This window comes from Saccostrea cucullata, unplaced genomic scaffold, assembly GCF_032062105.1.
Source record: "Saccostrea cucullata isolate Sc308-1 unplaced genomic scaffold, CSIRO_AGI_Scuc_v1 ctg5015, whole genome shotgun sequence".
Taxonomy (NCBI): domain Eukaryota; kingdom Metazoa; phylum Mollusca; class Bivalvia; order Ostreida; family Ostreidae; genus Saccostrea; species Saccostrea cuccullata.
This window is the reverse complement of record NW_026923186.1, coordinates 60,408-77,967: the sequence shown is the minus strand read 5'-3', so window position 1 is coordinate 77,967 and position 17,560 is coordinate 60,408. Positions and strand designations below refer to the sequence as shown.

The window sequence follows — 17,560 nt, the reverse complement described above, 5'->3', positions numbered from 1 at the left end:
GTAAGTGTGTTATCGATCACAAAAAAGTAGGACATTGGTGATACTGTATACAGGGTTATTTTCGCCTTGTTTTATTTTTCGCCCTTATACACTTGCTTACTAATCTGACCCATTTTAAATTCGCCCTGTCCGAGTTCTGTGTAAGAATTTATACTGTGTTCTTTGAATTCGCCCACTTGTGACAAGGGCGAAAATAAATTGGGGGTGAAAATTTCCCTGTATACAGTAGTTTGATGTAGATTGTTTATAAAAGCACTTCTTTAAAAATTGATAGGGCTTGCAGTTACTTGGGAATGGACTATTATAAAGTACTGGTATGTCAAATCCAGCATCTGAAGCAAGTTTGAATGTGCTTATCTTTCAGAGCTTCATCCATTGTTATTAGTGGGACTTCCAAGACACTTGACTGAGACTGCTCCAAAAATGGTAACTTGGTCAATCATTCAAAAGTATGAGATGAAGTATTCAAAGCATTAGTCCAGTGTACACCCATGGATGAACCATCGGTGCAGCATTTGTGAAAATTTAGCTTGTTACTTATAATAGAATCTGTCCAGTACCTTGGACCTGGTCACTCGTAATGAAAATGGCGGTCAGATTCGGCATCCCAAGCAAGTCTGTTTGTGTGTATCCTTGTATGTTTCAACCAAGCAAGTTTGGCCAATAATGGTCTCATGAAATGAGCCCTGCCCCAAAAACTTTCAACATTAACCTGATCATTCTTTAGCTGAAATCACAGCATCTGAAACATTAACTAGAACAGGATACAGACTAGAAACAGCATCCATGCATCACTGATTTACATTGGGCAGAGTTCTTTAAACACCTTAGATGTCAGTGCTATTGGTTTTGCGTTTTCCCTGAACTTGATTTAGGTGAGCTTTAAATACCTTTTTGCCCCATTTGCTAACATAGACTGCAGTGCACCTTTTCACAAAATACCATGACAAAGACAAAAGTGTCTTTTAAGCTTAAGTAGGTTATCAAAAACCATATTTCTAATGCATAACAATATATATTGCGAATAAGGTTTTTAAAAATTATTTTTAACAAAGATATTATGTACGAGAGATGTAAAATTTTTATCTTTGTCATATGACTTTTTGTGAATTGGAAACTGGCTCAGAGACCATTGAACTTAGTTGATGTCACTTCTGATTGTCAAATTAAATTTCCACTATACATCTTTTTCATGAAAGTGTGACCAAGATAAAGAAGTTATATGTCCAATAGCCACCTCCCTTAGTGTTAATGTTTGATTTGCTAAGACTACACACAAAACAGTACACTGAACAGGAACTGACGAAGTTGGTGTGTTAGTTTTATTTTCTGGCTTCTTTAATTGTAGTTTTATTAATACATCGGTATCCAACTTTTGCTAAAAGCAAGGGTAAATTGTCCATGAAATTGTCATGTAGTGTGATAACCTCCCGCTAGTATTGTTAATTCTCAAACAAAAAAAGTTTTTAAACGTCCTTTCACAATACATTGCAACTGTGTCTTTGCCTCTTTCAAACTTCCTGCAGCCTTTCAGCAACACACTTGCAACAGAGCAAGTCTTCAGTGTGAGGTATAATACCACTCATTAGATTTAAAATTGGATAAGTATGCAAAGCAAGCAGAATAAAAACAATAATGGTTAGGTTCAACAATTTAATCATGTATGAACTATTTGTATACCATACAATACAAAAAATTCAAACGGAGATTAATATATTCATAAATATTAACATATGAAAATTGACATGGTCAAGGTGGTAATAATTGTTACAGCACTTGTAGATTTTTTTTAATTGTTAATGCAAAATAGATTAATAACATTTGCTTTCCTATTATAATCTTTTATAAATGTCACTGTTAACACTAAATGTAGCATCAGTTTTAAGTCAAACAAAATGTTCTCAGATAATTGAGTAATATTCTATATTCTAATATTCAATATTATTCAGAGAATAACACAGTTTTAGAATATAGGTCTAGAGAATATTACACAATTATGGACTTCTTTGGAGGTGAATATGGTTTGTCATTCACCATATGTAAATATCAACCCAGGCGAATATTTTTCTTGGAGTTTAATTGTTAACACAATTATCCAGAATATAGAGAATATTCTACAATCAGATATTCCATTTTTTACATGTACAAGTTCAACAGCACAATCAATTTATTGGATGTTAAACAAACATCAGGCCTCACTTCACTTGAAAAAGGGAGGCAAAATTGGCACAAAATTGACAACATAGCATTACACAAAATTCAGTAGAGTTACCATGCAGCAGTGACTAGTACAAGAATACAATTTATTACAAACAGTTAAACATTTTTCTTTAATCTACACTCAGTAATTTCAGAATCAAAATTTCATACATTGTATATGTGGACTGCATAATAATTAAAGAAATATCATAATCGAAATTCATGTTAATCTAGACTCGGTAAATGTAGACTAGCTAATTTTACCATAAATGAAATATTAAAACAATGATTCAATTAAAACTACCCATGTCCCACTGAAACACATATGGGGAAAAATATATTATGCAGAGTACAAAAACAACTGCTATGAATTCATTTTTTTTTCTTCTTAAGTATGCCACATAAAAATACATTTACTTCGAGAAGGTGGTTACTCTTGAGGACTTGGAACAAAAGACAGAGTTAACAGACCTGCCAACCCACATTTTCCATAGTTTTCTGCAAGATTGGACTTTTATGCTGAAGAAAATTTAAAAGGTTTCTTATGAAAGAAATAAACTCATTGTTTACATGCAACTCACAGAAGATACATGTATGTTTTAAAATAAACTTAATCATGGCAATAATTGGCAATTTAAAGAGAAAACAAGGAGAGCAGACAGGTCTGTATTACGTATGTACAGAAACAATTTTAAACTAGTAAGCACAATGTGGTTACATACAAAAAGAACAACTTAAATGAAAGAAACCATAAAAATTCAACAAAAAAAAAAAAAAAAACAAAATGGCACACACAAAATGAAAAACATTAATTAACTTTCCCACTAAATTTTCAATCGTTTTTGCACTTAAATTAAAGTGTGTAAATCAAACATATTTATGGACTATCATACAATCGATATAAATAAATAATAAACACAGCACTGGGGTTTGTTGGAATGTGAGCATTTGGATAAATATTTCCCTTAACTGTTATCATACCAGTAAATATTCCCTGACTGGGACACTAATACATACTCTGTCATCAAAATATTCCAAACAAAAACAAAAATAAAATTATCAGATTTTAACAAAAATCTGATTCATAATTAATATATTGATAGAATTATTCTCCTCCTAACCCAATGAAAATCATAGAGATGATGATACAATTCCAATACATAGGTTTAGATGGTATAATATGCATATAAGTATAGATTTTCTAACCTTGAAAAAATAACAGTAAAATAGCACGAATTTAACAACTGATTAATACAATAGTTACACTAAACACATAAATACATTTGTTTCCAAAAGTAGCACTTTCTTAGACATGGTACTCACTTCTTGCACCCTTTGGTTCACAAAAATTAAGTATATATAATGACCTCTATTACAAACAAAATTTAAGGCTAACAAACATAACATAACTACTGGTGCTTAAATAATTTCAATTAGCTGCAAATCATTTTCAATTATCCCTGAAATGATAGTAAATTGCACTCACCATAGAATCCTACAGCAAATGTACAAGAAAATTTAAAATCACACACTCTAATGATTTTCATTAATGCTCAATGTTCTTTGGTGAAAAACTACTGAACACAGATGGTAATCAAATAAAATTTTGTTGCTATCTTGAAAAATATTTGAAAATTTCCTTCTTCCTCAACAGTCACATTTTTAAAGAAGCAGCAATTATGTGTTGAAAGCAGTTACAGTAAAACTTTAGTATGAACACGGATATTGTGAATTCACCGATATAGTGAAGTTATCTTGGATCCCCAGCTGTTTACATTTAACAAATTCCTTACATGGATATAACAAATTACTGATATAGCGAAGTAATTTCATAGGTACTAATGACTTACTTATAACCGAGTTTAATTAAATTTTAATCAATGGGGATCATATTTAATCAGCCAAAATAAAGGAGCGAGAACCACAGTACAGTCAATTCTCGAATTATCGCCATTCGATTCATCGCCATTTTCGCATATATTTCCCACAAATCCCTGTTTTCACAACAAACGTCCATTTTTAAGTGTCAATTATCTCGATATACCGCCACAGGTGCGTGTGGTCAGTGAAGCGCGGCTAATTGGTTGACACTATCCCTGTTGTAAAGCATGCTAAGGCAGACAAGGTACAAGCAATTAAGTAATTTAACAAGAACTAAATAAACAATAATTTTAACTTGAACTGTTATAATAATTTTGTTTTCTGTTTAATAAAAATTATTCAGTCACGGCTTTAACAACGAAAGCGGTCGTTGTTAAAATACGCCGATAACTATATTATTTAGAAGATCTCTGCTTGAAACAATGCAAAGTTTGCTGAAAAAAATAATTATATGGTATAAATTGTGAATGTTTAATTAACAATGTTGCCATAAACAATACATTTATTCAAGAATTCATTTTACTTTCTATCGGCAATATATCACGACGATCGACTCAGCATGTTTTGTTTTTTTTTTTTCAATAGCAGAACTGCAAACTTAAATGCACACCTATGTACTTGTCTTTATTTCATAACTGCACATATTGTTTTAGCGAATTCGTACATTAAAAAAAATTACTTGAAGTATTTTTAATCAGAAATATGTTTTTGTATACAGGTACATGTAATAATAAGAATAGAAACGCTAAATGATATTTCTAAGAACGGTAACTCTACTTCTTGATTTCCACATGTTCCAGAAGATGGGAAATTCAATTCATCGCCAAATTCGTTATACCGCCATGATTTCTAAATCACAAAAGGTGGCGGTTTATCGAGAATTAACTGTATAAATTTTAGACAATGATAAATTACATCGTCTTTCACCAATTACAGAAACATACATGTACAACCTAAATTGTCTTAACATAACAATTTTGATTTTAATTTCAATTTTTGAGTATTTTGCAGCATAAATCATGTAGATTGATACACTCTGTATATCATTAATAAACTATCAATATTATTCTTCTGTAATAATTCTTTAAAAATAACTGGCCAAAAAACAAATGAACTTCCTTCTATTGAAACATACTACAGTTAAGCCTCATTCTCAAGAAAATTATACTAGACAAAAAAACTTTGAAATAACGGAGGATTCAAGATGCTATGATGCCGAGGCTGACTATCTTTATGATTGGAATAAAATATGAAATCTTGCAGAACAAAAGCCATGAGCTCAGTCAAACAATGTCTGTTTTATCATAAGTTAATATGTTGTAAAATTACAACTATAGTTTAGTCCTAAATGAAAATTAGTCTCAATTGTTATTACATCCCTCTCTCCCCTCAAAAAATAAAAATCCATCGTCAAAGCTTGCCAATTAATTAGCTTAGAAGACAAAAAAAAAAAAAACCAAAACATTTTTATGGTTTAGGGAGCAAATTTAAATAAAGATGAGAAACATTGAAAAATGGAATTTGCATACCAAGAAAACCTTCAAATTTACACCTTTTCAGACACTGCATAAATCATGTTTTCTCCTGAAAATCTTTCACTGGATCAATATGATGAAAATCATCTGGTTCTGAGTGATCTGAAAGCTGAGTCTGAACCGGTTCTCTCTGGTCTGTTTCCATGGATTCATCTGGATTCTCTTCTGCTTCTTCCTCCCGCAGTATACTGGTTGAGGTAACCTTCATTTCCTGTGTAGACTCTTTTGTAGAGGAGGTAGAATTGGTGGTCTTGTCCTCTCCCTCCTCTTCTAAAGATTCTGTATCACTCTCTTCTGTTTCTTCATCTTCTTCTTCCCTAATACCTGTACAAGAATATCTAAAGTAATTCTGTCTTCCTTATGTTATGGGTATTAATAAATTTTCACTTACATGTATTCCTTGATGCACCAGGATTACATTTTCAGGCCATATAAACTATAAAACATTTATCCATGAATTACATTCCTCAACCCACTGAAAATTTGAAATAATTAATGGGTCTAATGAATAAATTATTAAGAAATTATTCACCTTTGGATCATGGCATAGTATCTGATCTGCAAAGGCACTTTTCAAAGCATCATTACAGTAAAATTCATATTACATACCTGATTTTGTGAATGATTTACTGGGGGTTTCAAAGTCCAGCTTTGGTGCAGTGGGCCGCTGTTTTCTTGCAGGATTGAAGTATCGACAATAAGCACATCTAAAGGCTAAGAAAGAGAGAGACAACATAGGGCTTTGTTTCGATTGCTTTGATATGTCACACTCTACTGAGGTGAAAATTATCTGAACTAAACTTTTATTGAAGTAATCTCAAATTAAAGAATTTGTTGGTGAAAAATAATTAAGTTGTATAGTTAAAATATATTAAAGCAATATCAATAGCAAAGAATTCAAAGTCAAGTACCAATGTATTCAAACTCCTCCTTCAGAGCCATTCCATTGTGGGATGCACACTTCTGACAGATTAGTGCATACTTGTGTTGTGGTCCATCTCCCAGCAGATACTCCAACACTCGGTCCATTTTTGTTCGGTCCCGTGGAGGTATGGGCCTGGTCAAAGATGAGGGGCCTGCTACAGATCAAAATCATGAAACAAAAGGTGAAGTATCTTCTCATTTATAAAGTGTAGGTCTTATTGGTACTAAAATTTCCAAACTTCATTTAAATGTACTTATCACAACTGTATAGGCATTTGTGTTTATGACAGATCCTATTTAACCTTATTTTTTTTGGCTTATCAAAATTATTGCAAGAATTTTTCAATTCAAAGTTAACCCCATTCTATTTAATCTGTATAATGCTACTTTTGCAATCTCTGGGTTCTAACTTTAAGTTAGTTAAACATTATTTGTATGGTACACAATAGGTGACAAAGCGATTTTTGGTATACATGTAAGACTCCAAAGTCCAATGGTGACACCAAAATCAAGCCAAGCCAGATGGTCTGCTGTCGTTACGGACGCCAAAGTCCGATGGTCAAGCCAAAGTCCCATGGCTTGTTTCCTATGAGATGCGCTGAACTAAAGTGTGATGGTCTGACACGCCAAAGTTTGATGGTGCATAGAAACAATCAACGTTTATGACATCACAATAATTTGACGTCAATCCTTGATGCCATTGTCTGTCCTGCATCCAAAAGCCATCACTTCTGAATTGGTCTTCGAATGCAATTTCATTGATTTTGCTTATTGCTTGCACCTTCCAGAGATATTAAGATTAGTCCTCGCACACCACTCGATTGATTAGGGTTAGTCCTTGCATTGCACCAACATGAGAGATTTAGATTTGTCCACACACACTGGTCGAGTGAATAGGGTTAGTCTCGCATCCACCCAAGATATCTAGGTTATAGTTGATAAACACTTTTTGAGCGTTTAGGGTTAGTCTTGCACCTATTTGAGAGATAAGGGTTAGTTTTCGCATTTATTTATTTATACTTATTTATTTAAGACCTTGGTATGGCGAGGCATTGAGGTTTGGCGCTGTAGTACTATGACGTCATAAATGTTAATTGTTTTCCACGCCATCTGACTTTGGCGTGGCAAACCATCGGGGTTTAGCGCAGACTATCGGACTTTGGCATGACCATCAGACTTTGGAGTCCCATCGCACTTTGGAGTCCTACATGTATCTAAAATGCTTTCAAGGAAAGCAAAAAATTTTCATGAAAATATTCCTTACAGTATTGGATACCTTCTTGTGTTATCTGCTTATATTATTCACTAGTAATATTATTTTAAAAAAAAATGATAATCTTTTTTAAGAAAGGTGAGTAAAATCCATAATTTCATTTTCTGAATATAAAGAACACAGAGACAGGTTTTAATTTGTATCAGTTTACCTTGTTGTGGTGAAGCTAACATTCTTGGTCTGATCTGCCCTGGTATATTAGGGGTTGTGTATGGTTTAGGCATAGGGAGCCCCATCCCTGGGGTCTTGGCCCTGGGGTAGGGTGTGGCCGGCCGGGGGTTTGTCCCTCCTGTTGGTCCAATAGTCGCCATCCTGGCATTGACTCTTTGTCTTATATCTGAAAATTTTTAGAAATGCATGATCAATATTTTAATTTTTCAAAAAATTTTTCTAATTCTTAAGAGTTGCAACCGTTAGCAACGTCAGTGTATGCATGACCATACATTGGTACCAAGCTCAAAAGCAAATCACTGAAAAAAGAAAAATTCCATTCCAAGAAAAAAGTAAATCCATTCAATCATCTGATGATTAGTGATTCAGCGATAGTCGCCGACGATCGAAAAATCGTCGTTGGAAGCTAGGCGATGCCGACAATCAATAGCTTAACAGCAAAATCGATTGTCGCCATATATATATATAGATACTTTAAACATAATGCTAAATCTTAACAATTATTGTATTTTTTTCGTGTTATGCACCTTTTTTCTCTTGTACAAAGATGGTACTTTGATTATTTTTCATGCATCTTCCATGTGCACACAAGTTCCTGACCGTCATCTGTACTAAACTGTGCTTGTAACCTTTGGTAACTGAGTCAGCGAAAAATTCGTAAACATGCTTAGAAAATAATAATTATGGCTTAATCTAAATAATATTCCCTTCCATCAGACATAATTCATATAGGCAGCAAAAGAATTTGATGACTAAATATAACCATTAAGAGCACCACTTAAAACAAGAGGCCCAGGGGCCACAGCGCTCACCTGAGCACATCAGCTAGGAAAAAACACATATCAGATCAGAACTGAAAGTTAATTTAAATTGGGGGGGGGGGGGGAATTTTAACCCCCAAGGGGATCATAATTTGAACGAACTAGAATCTACATTACCCGAGGATGATTGCATACAAATATTACTAATCCTGGCTTTGAAGTACTTGAAAAGAAGATTTAAAAGGTTTCCCTATATATTTCTATGTAAAACTTTCGTCGGCCATTTTTTCCACACCCTTACCCCGGGGTCATGACTTGAACAAACTTGAATCTACACTACCTGAGGATAATTTCACATGAGTTTCATCTTTCCTGTTTCAATGGTTCTAGAGAAGATTTTTAAAGATTTTTCCTATATATTCCTATGTAAAACTTTGATCGGCCATTTTGGCCCCGCCCTACCCCCGGGGGTCATGACTTGAACAAACTTGAATCTACTCTACCTGAGGACGATTCCGCATGAGTTTCATTTTTCCTGGCCCAGTGCTTCTTGAGAAGAAGATTTTTAAAGATTTTTCCTATATATTCCTATGTAAAACTTTGAATGGCCATTTTGGCCCCGCCCTACCCCCGGGGGCCATGACTTGAACAAACTTGAATCTACTCTACCTGAGGATGATTCCACATGAGTTTCATTTTTCCTGGCCCAGTGGTTCTTGAGAAGAAGATTTTTAAAAGATTTTTCCTATATATTCCTATGTAAAACTTTGATCGGCCATTTTGGACCTGCCCTAGCCCCGGGGGTCATGACTTGAACAAACTTGAATCTACTCTACCTATGGATGATTCCACACGAGTTTCATCTTTCCTGGCCCAGTGGTTCTTGAGAAGAAGATTTTGTTAAAATGCCATTAATTTTTCTCAAAATCATGATTATCTCCCCTTAGAAAAGGGCGTGGCCCTTCATTTTAACAAACTTGAATCCCCTTTACCCAAAGATACTTTGTGCCAAGTTTGGTTGAAAACGGCCCAGTGGTTCTTGAGAAGAAGATGAAAATGTGAAAAGTTTACGACAACGACAACAACGACAACGACGACGACAACGACGACGACAACGACAGACGACGGACAAATTTTGATCAGAAAAGCTCACTTGAGCCTTCGGCTCAGGTGAGCTAAAAATCTTCTTTTAAGCTGAATTTCCTCTGTTCTCATATGAAACGATATTTTCTACTCTCCACTCACATTTTATGTATTATTTTTTTTATAGTTTAAATATTAAGAGGCCAGTCAGAAGTTAAACATTATGCTACCATTTTTTAAAATCATATATAAGGAATTCAAAAGAAGTAGTGTTATTTTTATTGTGCATACCCATTCAAATGTGAACATTTATGAAGGTAGACAACTTGTTGAACTTTTACTTTAATTTTTTCCTAATATATAGGAATAAAATTTTAAGGAAAATTATCATCTTTTAAAAATCAAAACCTTTAATCAAAATTTTCAACGTGTTAAACTGATCAATATAGCTTAATTATAAACATTTTAAATGTTATTAAAAAAAATGAAACATATAATTGTCTACAAGTTATCAGTTTCATAATTTTATATATACATGTACTATTAAAATCATTTTTCTTTGATATTTAAACAAGTGTTATCCTTTCCTTGAATAATTGTAGAAAATTACCATATTCATTAAAACTGAAATATTGGCCTATGTGTTCTTTACTGCAGTTCTTAATAATAACACAATACAAAACTAGAAAACTGACCAATCAGCAAGGGCCCAGCCATGGGATAGAATTATAAGGGTGCAGCTTGCGGAATGATTCAAAACAATTCAGAACAACTCTATATGTTCCTTCAATGAATGCAAATATCATGAAGGCTTGACCTTAACTTCAAAACAAACAGCAAATGCAGAAAAAGGTTTTCATTAATCTTAAAGTGACAGCTAAAGATAAGCCTTCCAAATTTTCTGCAGCAGGCTAATCTGGCTAAATAATTAATCCCAAGGGATTAATTGTACTTCTCTCTCATCATTTTCATTAAAATTTACAAGAAGAACTTTTTCATTAATGATAGAATGAGGTTTTTATCAAGGTACCTTAAAAATTGATAATAATATTCTTGAATTTACATACAGCAAATATTTTTAGAATTCAATGAAATCAGAACTCATTGTGTAGGATATTTTAACAAAAATAAAGTATAAACATTTATACTTAACTCCATGTTTCAGAGTTTTCATAGCATTCCAAATTGACTACAAATTTCATTTGCAAACAGAGGTGGCAATTCATCTCAATATGACAGATAAAGATAATGCTTTGGATTTTCTTCAGGAGGAAAGCTAATCCCAAAGGACTCAATTTGCAGTATTCAGTTTACAAGGGGAACATCTTCAGCAGTTATCTCTCTTTGCCAATTCATTCTTATATAAAGTTAAGGAATCTACCCCACCACCCCAGCTCCAAACCAGAGGACATAGAGAACCAAACTTAGCATCAAAATATGTCTTTCTGCCTACTGAACTACCATACCAAATTTGAACTTAATTGGTCAACCATAAAAAAAGTTATTAGGAAAAAACAGAAAATTTGTGGACGGAAGAATGACAGACGGACAGACAGAGTGATTACTATAGGGCACCCGCAGATCCTTGCGGGGCCCTAATTAAGGAGTTTCATAATGTAAAAAAAGAAACATGAGAAATGTCCGATTACTTTCGATTATGAATCGAAACGGTGTTTCCGATTCGATTCATAATCGATTGTATTTTTCCTCCAATTCTGAAACACTACTGATGATATGTAATTTACCAAGTTGTTTAAAGTGTTTTACCAAGTTGTTTAAAAGTGTATAATCATTATAATTTCTGCTGTTTAAAAACTAAAACTTGTCATCATTCTAAAAACAAGCAAATTGCTGTATCGACAGTGAACAGTCACAATAGAAATAAAAATTAAATCTAAAGTGGACCTTCAGATATCCGGATGCCAGATATCCGGATGCTTCAGCATCCAGACGACTTTTCCGAGGAATGGAATTTTTAAATGTTAATTTGTCTTGTTTAACTTGTAATTCAGGTATCCGGACGCTTCACATATCCGGACAAATTTATTGGGAACCAAAGCGTCCGGATAAATGAGGCTCCACTGTATATCTTTAACCTGAATGTGAATAGAAATTTTTCCACATATTATACTGCAACCGAACTCTTTTGCCCTCAGTTTTGATTTGGCCCCTTTCAGTCAAGTTGGGCAAATTTAAAACAGGGTGAATTCAGAGAAAACTGTATAATATGTCAACAAGAAATGTCGCTGGACAAATTTTAAATGGGGCAAAATTGTTTGCTAGGGTAAAAGGGTGAAAATAAGACAGGGCAAAAATAACCCTGTATACGATATTTACCTGATCCTGGGGAAGGCAGTTTAGGAGTTGATGGTGCAGGTGTCTGAAAAAGTAGGACATAAATGTATTACTTTATTTATTGTAGGACATAAATGTATTACTTTATTTATTGTAAGTGTCTGAAAAAAGAAAATTCTTAATGAACAGGTGTCTACATTTTTACCTTCATTTCCTTAAATCTCTCAGGATCAAACCTCTCCAAGATTTCTTTGGCTTTTTTATAGGTTTCTGTTTCCATTACATCTTCTAACTGCAAAACAATGAACATGTTAGTTAACAACTCTGATTTTTGTTTATCAATACTTCACAGTCTAGGAATTTTTTTCCCTGAAGAAATATGGCAGGTACCCTATCTTGAAAATAAACTCCATGAATTCTATATTTGCACCTTTATTCATTTACAAGGTCCGAAAAACACATATTTTACTGCTATTCAGAGCTATATTAAGGCAGATATTACCATGATTTCATCAGTTTAATTATAAGTAATAACTTAACTTCAGATGTATAAACATGATAAAGGAGGAAATTTTACCTCAGTAAACATTTAAATAGTAAAATCATGATAACTGCAGGGATAATTTCAAATTCATAGACACAACACCAAAATAATAAGGAAATGTATAAAAATTATACAAATCCTACTCACAATTTTCTTTTTCTTCTCTTTCAAATCTTGTAAAGCTAAATCTATATAAAAAAATAAATAAATACTTTAAAACTTGCTTGTAATGAATTGACACTTGTAAAAACTAACAAAGTTATTTTCATTCCCAATAATTCTATAATATATTGTAAACTGAACGGATACAGCAAATTCATCCATCTTTGTTGTAAGCATGTTTTGCTGTAATTTTTTTTATAAAGAATTAAATGAACCTCATTTATTAAAGATAAGCCCATGCTTCTTTTACTTTACATTTCTGGGTGGAAAAAAGTTCATTTCCAATTTCAGGCACTGCATACCATTTTTAGCTATTCTTTTTACAAAGAACCAGTGCAGAAATTTTCTTATCAACCACACACTGTAAAGAGAAAAAAATAAAGTATCAGCATAAATAATCTGAAAATTCATCAGATGTAAAGCATATCAAATGTTGCATTGATTATAAGAATAGTTATATAAGAAGTATACTAGAAATAGAGAGAACAGTATATCCCTTAGCTGCAGATCTGTAGCGTTATGGTTTTATATATTTGTCTTTGACCATAACGCTACAGATCCCGTAATGCAAAAAAGGTGCAATTTAGGGTGCAATATTTTTTGCGCACTTTTGGGGAGAATTTCTCCACTTTCTAGCATTGGTCAATCAACTACCTTTCACTCCCTAATTCTAGACAATTTCTGTAGCCAATATGTATATTTTATCCACCTCTCAACCATTTATAGTTTCTGTACAGGCAATAAACTCACTTGAAGTGAATTTTCAGCAATCTAACAAATATTTTTGATCAAGCGAGTTTATCACTTGTAGAGACGACTATAAAGGGTTGGGAGATGGATAAAATATACAGATTATTTTTAAAAAATGTGCCTAGAATTAGGGAGTGAAAGGTAGTTCATTGACCAATGCTGAAAGTGGAGAAATTCTCCCCAAAAGTGCGCAAAAAATATTGCACCCTAAATTGCACCTTTTTTGCATTACGGGATCTGTAGCGTTATGCTCAAAGACAAATATATAAAACCGTAATGCTACAGTTCTTCAGCTATATATCCCTTATCTTATCTACTGACCCCTCCCTCAACCCCCTCCCACACACACACACACACAGTTTTATACTCACAGAACTGGAAAGATAAGAAGAGGGGAGGAATAAAGAAGTCTGTCCCTCCAATTGTTTGGGAAGAAGTAAAAATAGAAAATGACGGAGGCCACGATATACATCAGTATGGAATACAGCATCAACTTAGTGATAAAGCTCTTCTGTTTCTGAAGGTTATCGCGACGGAACTTCTGCAGTGTCTCAATTTCCTGAAAAATATATCACAGTATTATACGGTTATTGAACTTATATTGGGGAATATTGGCACGAGTTGGCTGTACAAATGCATGATCCAGATTTACAAGATGCTCAATATTTATATTCTTTTAAATGGAATGCATATTCCAGGCCTTTCAAAATGTATCGGTACCTGGTATTTTTACCCAGCTGAAATTATGAATGTACCAAACAAAATATTTGTTGAAGAAAAATCTGATAACACATTTAGTTAAAATCGTGAAAAAGCACCATATGTTTCTAATCTTTTTGAAATTTGAAAGCCCTGATATTCAGCTTATATTCAAACTCACAGAAAGATGTTTTGACATATACATGTACAAAACATGATAAAAAGTGCATCAGAATATTAACATTGACAATACAGACAAAGACCTAGAAAAGCTAAGTTAAACAAGTAGCATAACAGAACCATGAATTAAAGTGCAATGACAATTATAAGTACATGAACACCAAAATCAAGCTCCTTTCTCTGAATGATCAAAGAAAAATGTATCCCTTTTTTCTTACCCTACCATTTATTTTCTCTGTTCCTTCCCCTTTTTCTTTTGAAAGCCTCAATACTTACAGAATATACATGAATACCGATTCTTTGAACGCATTATAAATCAAGTGATCAATAAAGAGCAATTCTAATAAATTAATACATGGAAAATACTAAATTGCTGCACTAATATCTATAAGATACAATATAAATTGGTCTCGGCAAGAGATGTTAACAAAAATTATTTTTTAAAGATATGAAGAAGTTAAGAAATATTCTGTTGATACATGTAAGAGGTAAGATATGTACTCATATTTTTAATAAATTGAAAATTCTTAGTCGTTTAAAGCACATGGGCTTAAATTGACAAGTTGATTTGGGCTAGTAATAGACTAAGTTTTCCACCAGTAGCTTAATTTAATGACTGCTAAAATGAGTTTTTCACATATTTTGTTGTCTTACCTTTTCCAAACTCTCTAAAACTTCAAAGGTTGTAGGTTTTTTCTGCAAAAAATGTACGAAAAGATTGTTAACAAAACAAAGTATGAAGCCCATATGGGCCACTTAGCTCACCCTAGTCACCTTTGCTCAATTATTGTCAGATTAATGAAAACAAGATTTATCTATTTCAGTCTGAATAAGATGTGGAAATATATTTGAAGTATAATCTGTCATAAATGACAAAAATTTATGCTATCAAATTTTAAAATTGTATGATTATATGTTAAACATTTTTTATTAACATTTTCATCATAAATAAACTCAACTGTCACAAGAAAACCGACCTTTACATATATCTTATATCTATATTTACATGATCTCCTTCCTGGATTTAAACTAGTGCTTTTCTAGCCTGGTTCCGGCCTACCCATAAATTAATGCTCCGCACAGTAGTTCGGAACCAGACTAGTGCTTTTCTACCACAATCGAGAATCCTTGGCTGAAACCACTCCATTCAGTGTCCCAAGGAGCTCCGAACGTCCTTGGATCTAGAGTTATTTGCTAAAAATTTTAATCTGGGATGGAGTACTTGTGAAAATGGATTAACAACACATAATGGTTGTTTTTCTTGTGACAGTTGTATGCATTTATGTTAAAATTGTTAATTTAACATGTCTGTAAAGTAAAATCAGACATATATGAGACAAAATGTTAGTTGAAGTGCAGGCCATTTCCAGTTCTATATCATGTATATTACACATTTTCCAGAAAAAACATATTATCATGAAGGCTAATTACGAAGAGAAGTGGATCTAGGCAAAAGCCTGTCCATTTTTCTAAAGAGAATACATTATTAGTTGTCCTTATACCTATTTTGATACTGCTGGGTCAAAACTTCAGAAGAAAAAACTTGTCATTGTAATCTCAGCAAAATCTGTTGAGACTTAAAAAAAAATTTGGTCTTGGCAAAACACTCAGATTATATGCTGTGATTCATGCTCTGAAATGTCAATCACATGATATGTATGTGCCTTCCTTTTGTTGCCTTGGAATATTTTCAGCTAAATTACTTATTTAAAAATTGAGACTGTTTACATTTTGATCCAGTGACAGCTAAATGGTCCCCCCTCATCCAGGTGTTCAATTTTGCTACCCATGCCATTCAAAGTTTTAATAAACTACTACAAAACATCTACTACAGCACAATGTTGTCAAACATTTTCTTGTTTCTGTGTTTAACAAAAATCTATTATCAGTGATCATATACACAAAAATAATGATTACAAATCCGTGAGTTGGTGTAATCAGCAGACAACAGCCTGTGGTAAAACGACTGCTACTACCCAAATACACGACTTACACAAAACACAATAAAATAGCTGACAAGTAAACACATACACGGAATCTTGATATCAGTGAACCCATGTTGATAATCGATGATCAGTCCACCCGTGCTTCCAAATTTCATAGAACACGTCAACTGTATACGAGTTCACCGCCAACTGGAAGTTGTTCACGCTTCCGATTGCAGAGCCCTCTGTAAACAAGGATGTTAATATTTCCGCGGCTCTGATTGGATAGGAATTATTAAATATTAAAATTAGCCATGTGTGAACTAGTGATACGCAATATTGAAAGATAAACAGTCACAAAAATTAGGATTTTTAGAACAACCACTAAAATGCACAAATTTTTCAAAATTGCCGCATTTGAAACATTTGTTGGGATCATTTTCAAATGAGCAATATTTTCATTCTTGACTATCCTATTTAAACCACTGTCCAACTTTATTTTGACTGGAAATACGGGGGGGGGGGATCATTAATTTATGTATTTGAAGAAAGTTGTACATATATTTTCAAGGAAATACATTTGTACAAGAAAGATGGATATTTATTTAATCGAATTGAGTTTCTTGATTATTATACAGACTATTGCTATAATCAGGGACCTATCTATAATGTTGTAATTTAATTAATTCGAACGAACTGTTAATTTATAAAATTTCCTTGTAATTTTTATACAATCCTCCCAGATGTAGGAGGTTGTATGTTAGAATGTGTACATGTGCATGCATATGCATTTACATACATGTATGAAAACTGTCTAAAATAAAATTAAAAATATATATTGTTGTGTGTGTTTTTCTTCCAAAGAAACCATTTTTTTCTTTTGACAAAATATTAACCTTTTGTAAAAGATGTCTTAATACATATTCTCTCTATAAAAATGAAGAGATAACAGTTACCGGTACTTACAAGATCTCTTTCTCAATAAGGATAGTGAGTTAACTAGATAAGTTAATGAGAGATCGATCTCTTACAATTGCTTTTCGAATTTAAGGCATATATTTCCATTCTTATAGAAGTTTGGACAAATATTAGTACCCACGTTCTGGTATTGTACCGAATTCTACAGCTAGTAACATCATGCCTTTGCTATAATTATGCATTTTTCAGACATTATCTTT

At 33.0% G+C, this 17,560-nt stretch overlaps 1 protein-coding gene across 2 annotated transcripts; it reads right to left on the bottom strand.

Moving 5' to 3' along the window:
• Window positions 1-5,093: 5,093 nt before the first annotated feature.
• LOC134263386 (endoplasmic reticulum junction formation protein lunapark-like) lies at window positions 5,094-16,644 on the bottom strand. 2 transcript variants are annotated; one of them, XM_062745716.1, is made up of 11 exons: window positions 16,489-16,644; window positions 15,112-15,153; window positions 13,950-14,137; window positions 13,131-13,189; window positions 12,814-12,854; window positions 12,328-12,414; window positions 12,165-12,207; window positions 7,964-8,149; window positions 6,527-6,691; window positions 6,204-6,329; window positions 5,094-5,921 (listed from the first exon to the last, which is right to left on the bottom strand). In XM_062745716.1, the coding sequence occupies exons 1-10, from the start codon at window positions 16,513-16,515 to the stop codon at window positions 6,217-6,219; spliced, it is 951 nt and encodes a 316-aa protein (XP_062601700.1). In that variant the 5' UTR covers window positions 16,516-16,644; the 3' UTR covers window positions 5,094-5,921; window positions 6,204-6,216. The 2 variants fall into 2 exon arrangements, with proteins under 2 accessions (XP_062601700.1, XP_062601699.1); XM_062745715.1 differs by having other exon boundaries at window positions 5,097-5,921; window positions 6,527-6,694.
• Window positions 16,645-17,560: the final 916 nt, after the last annotated feature.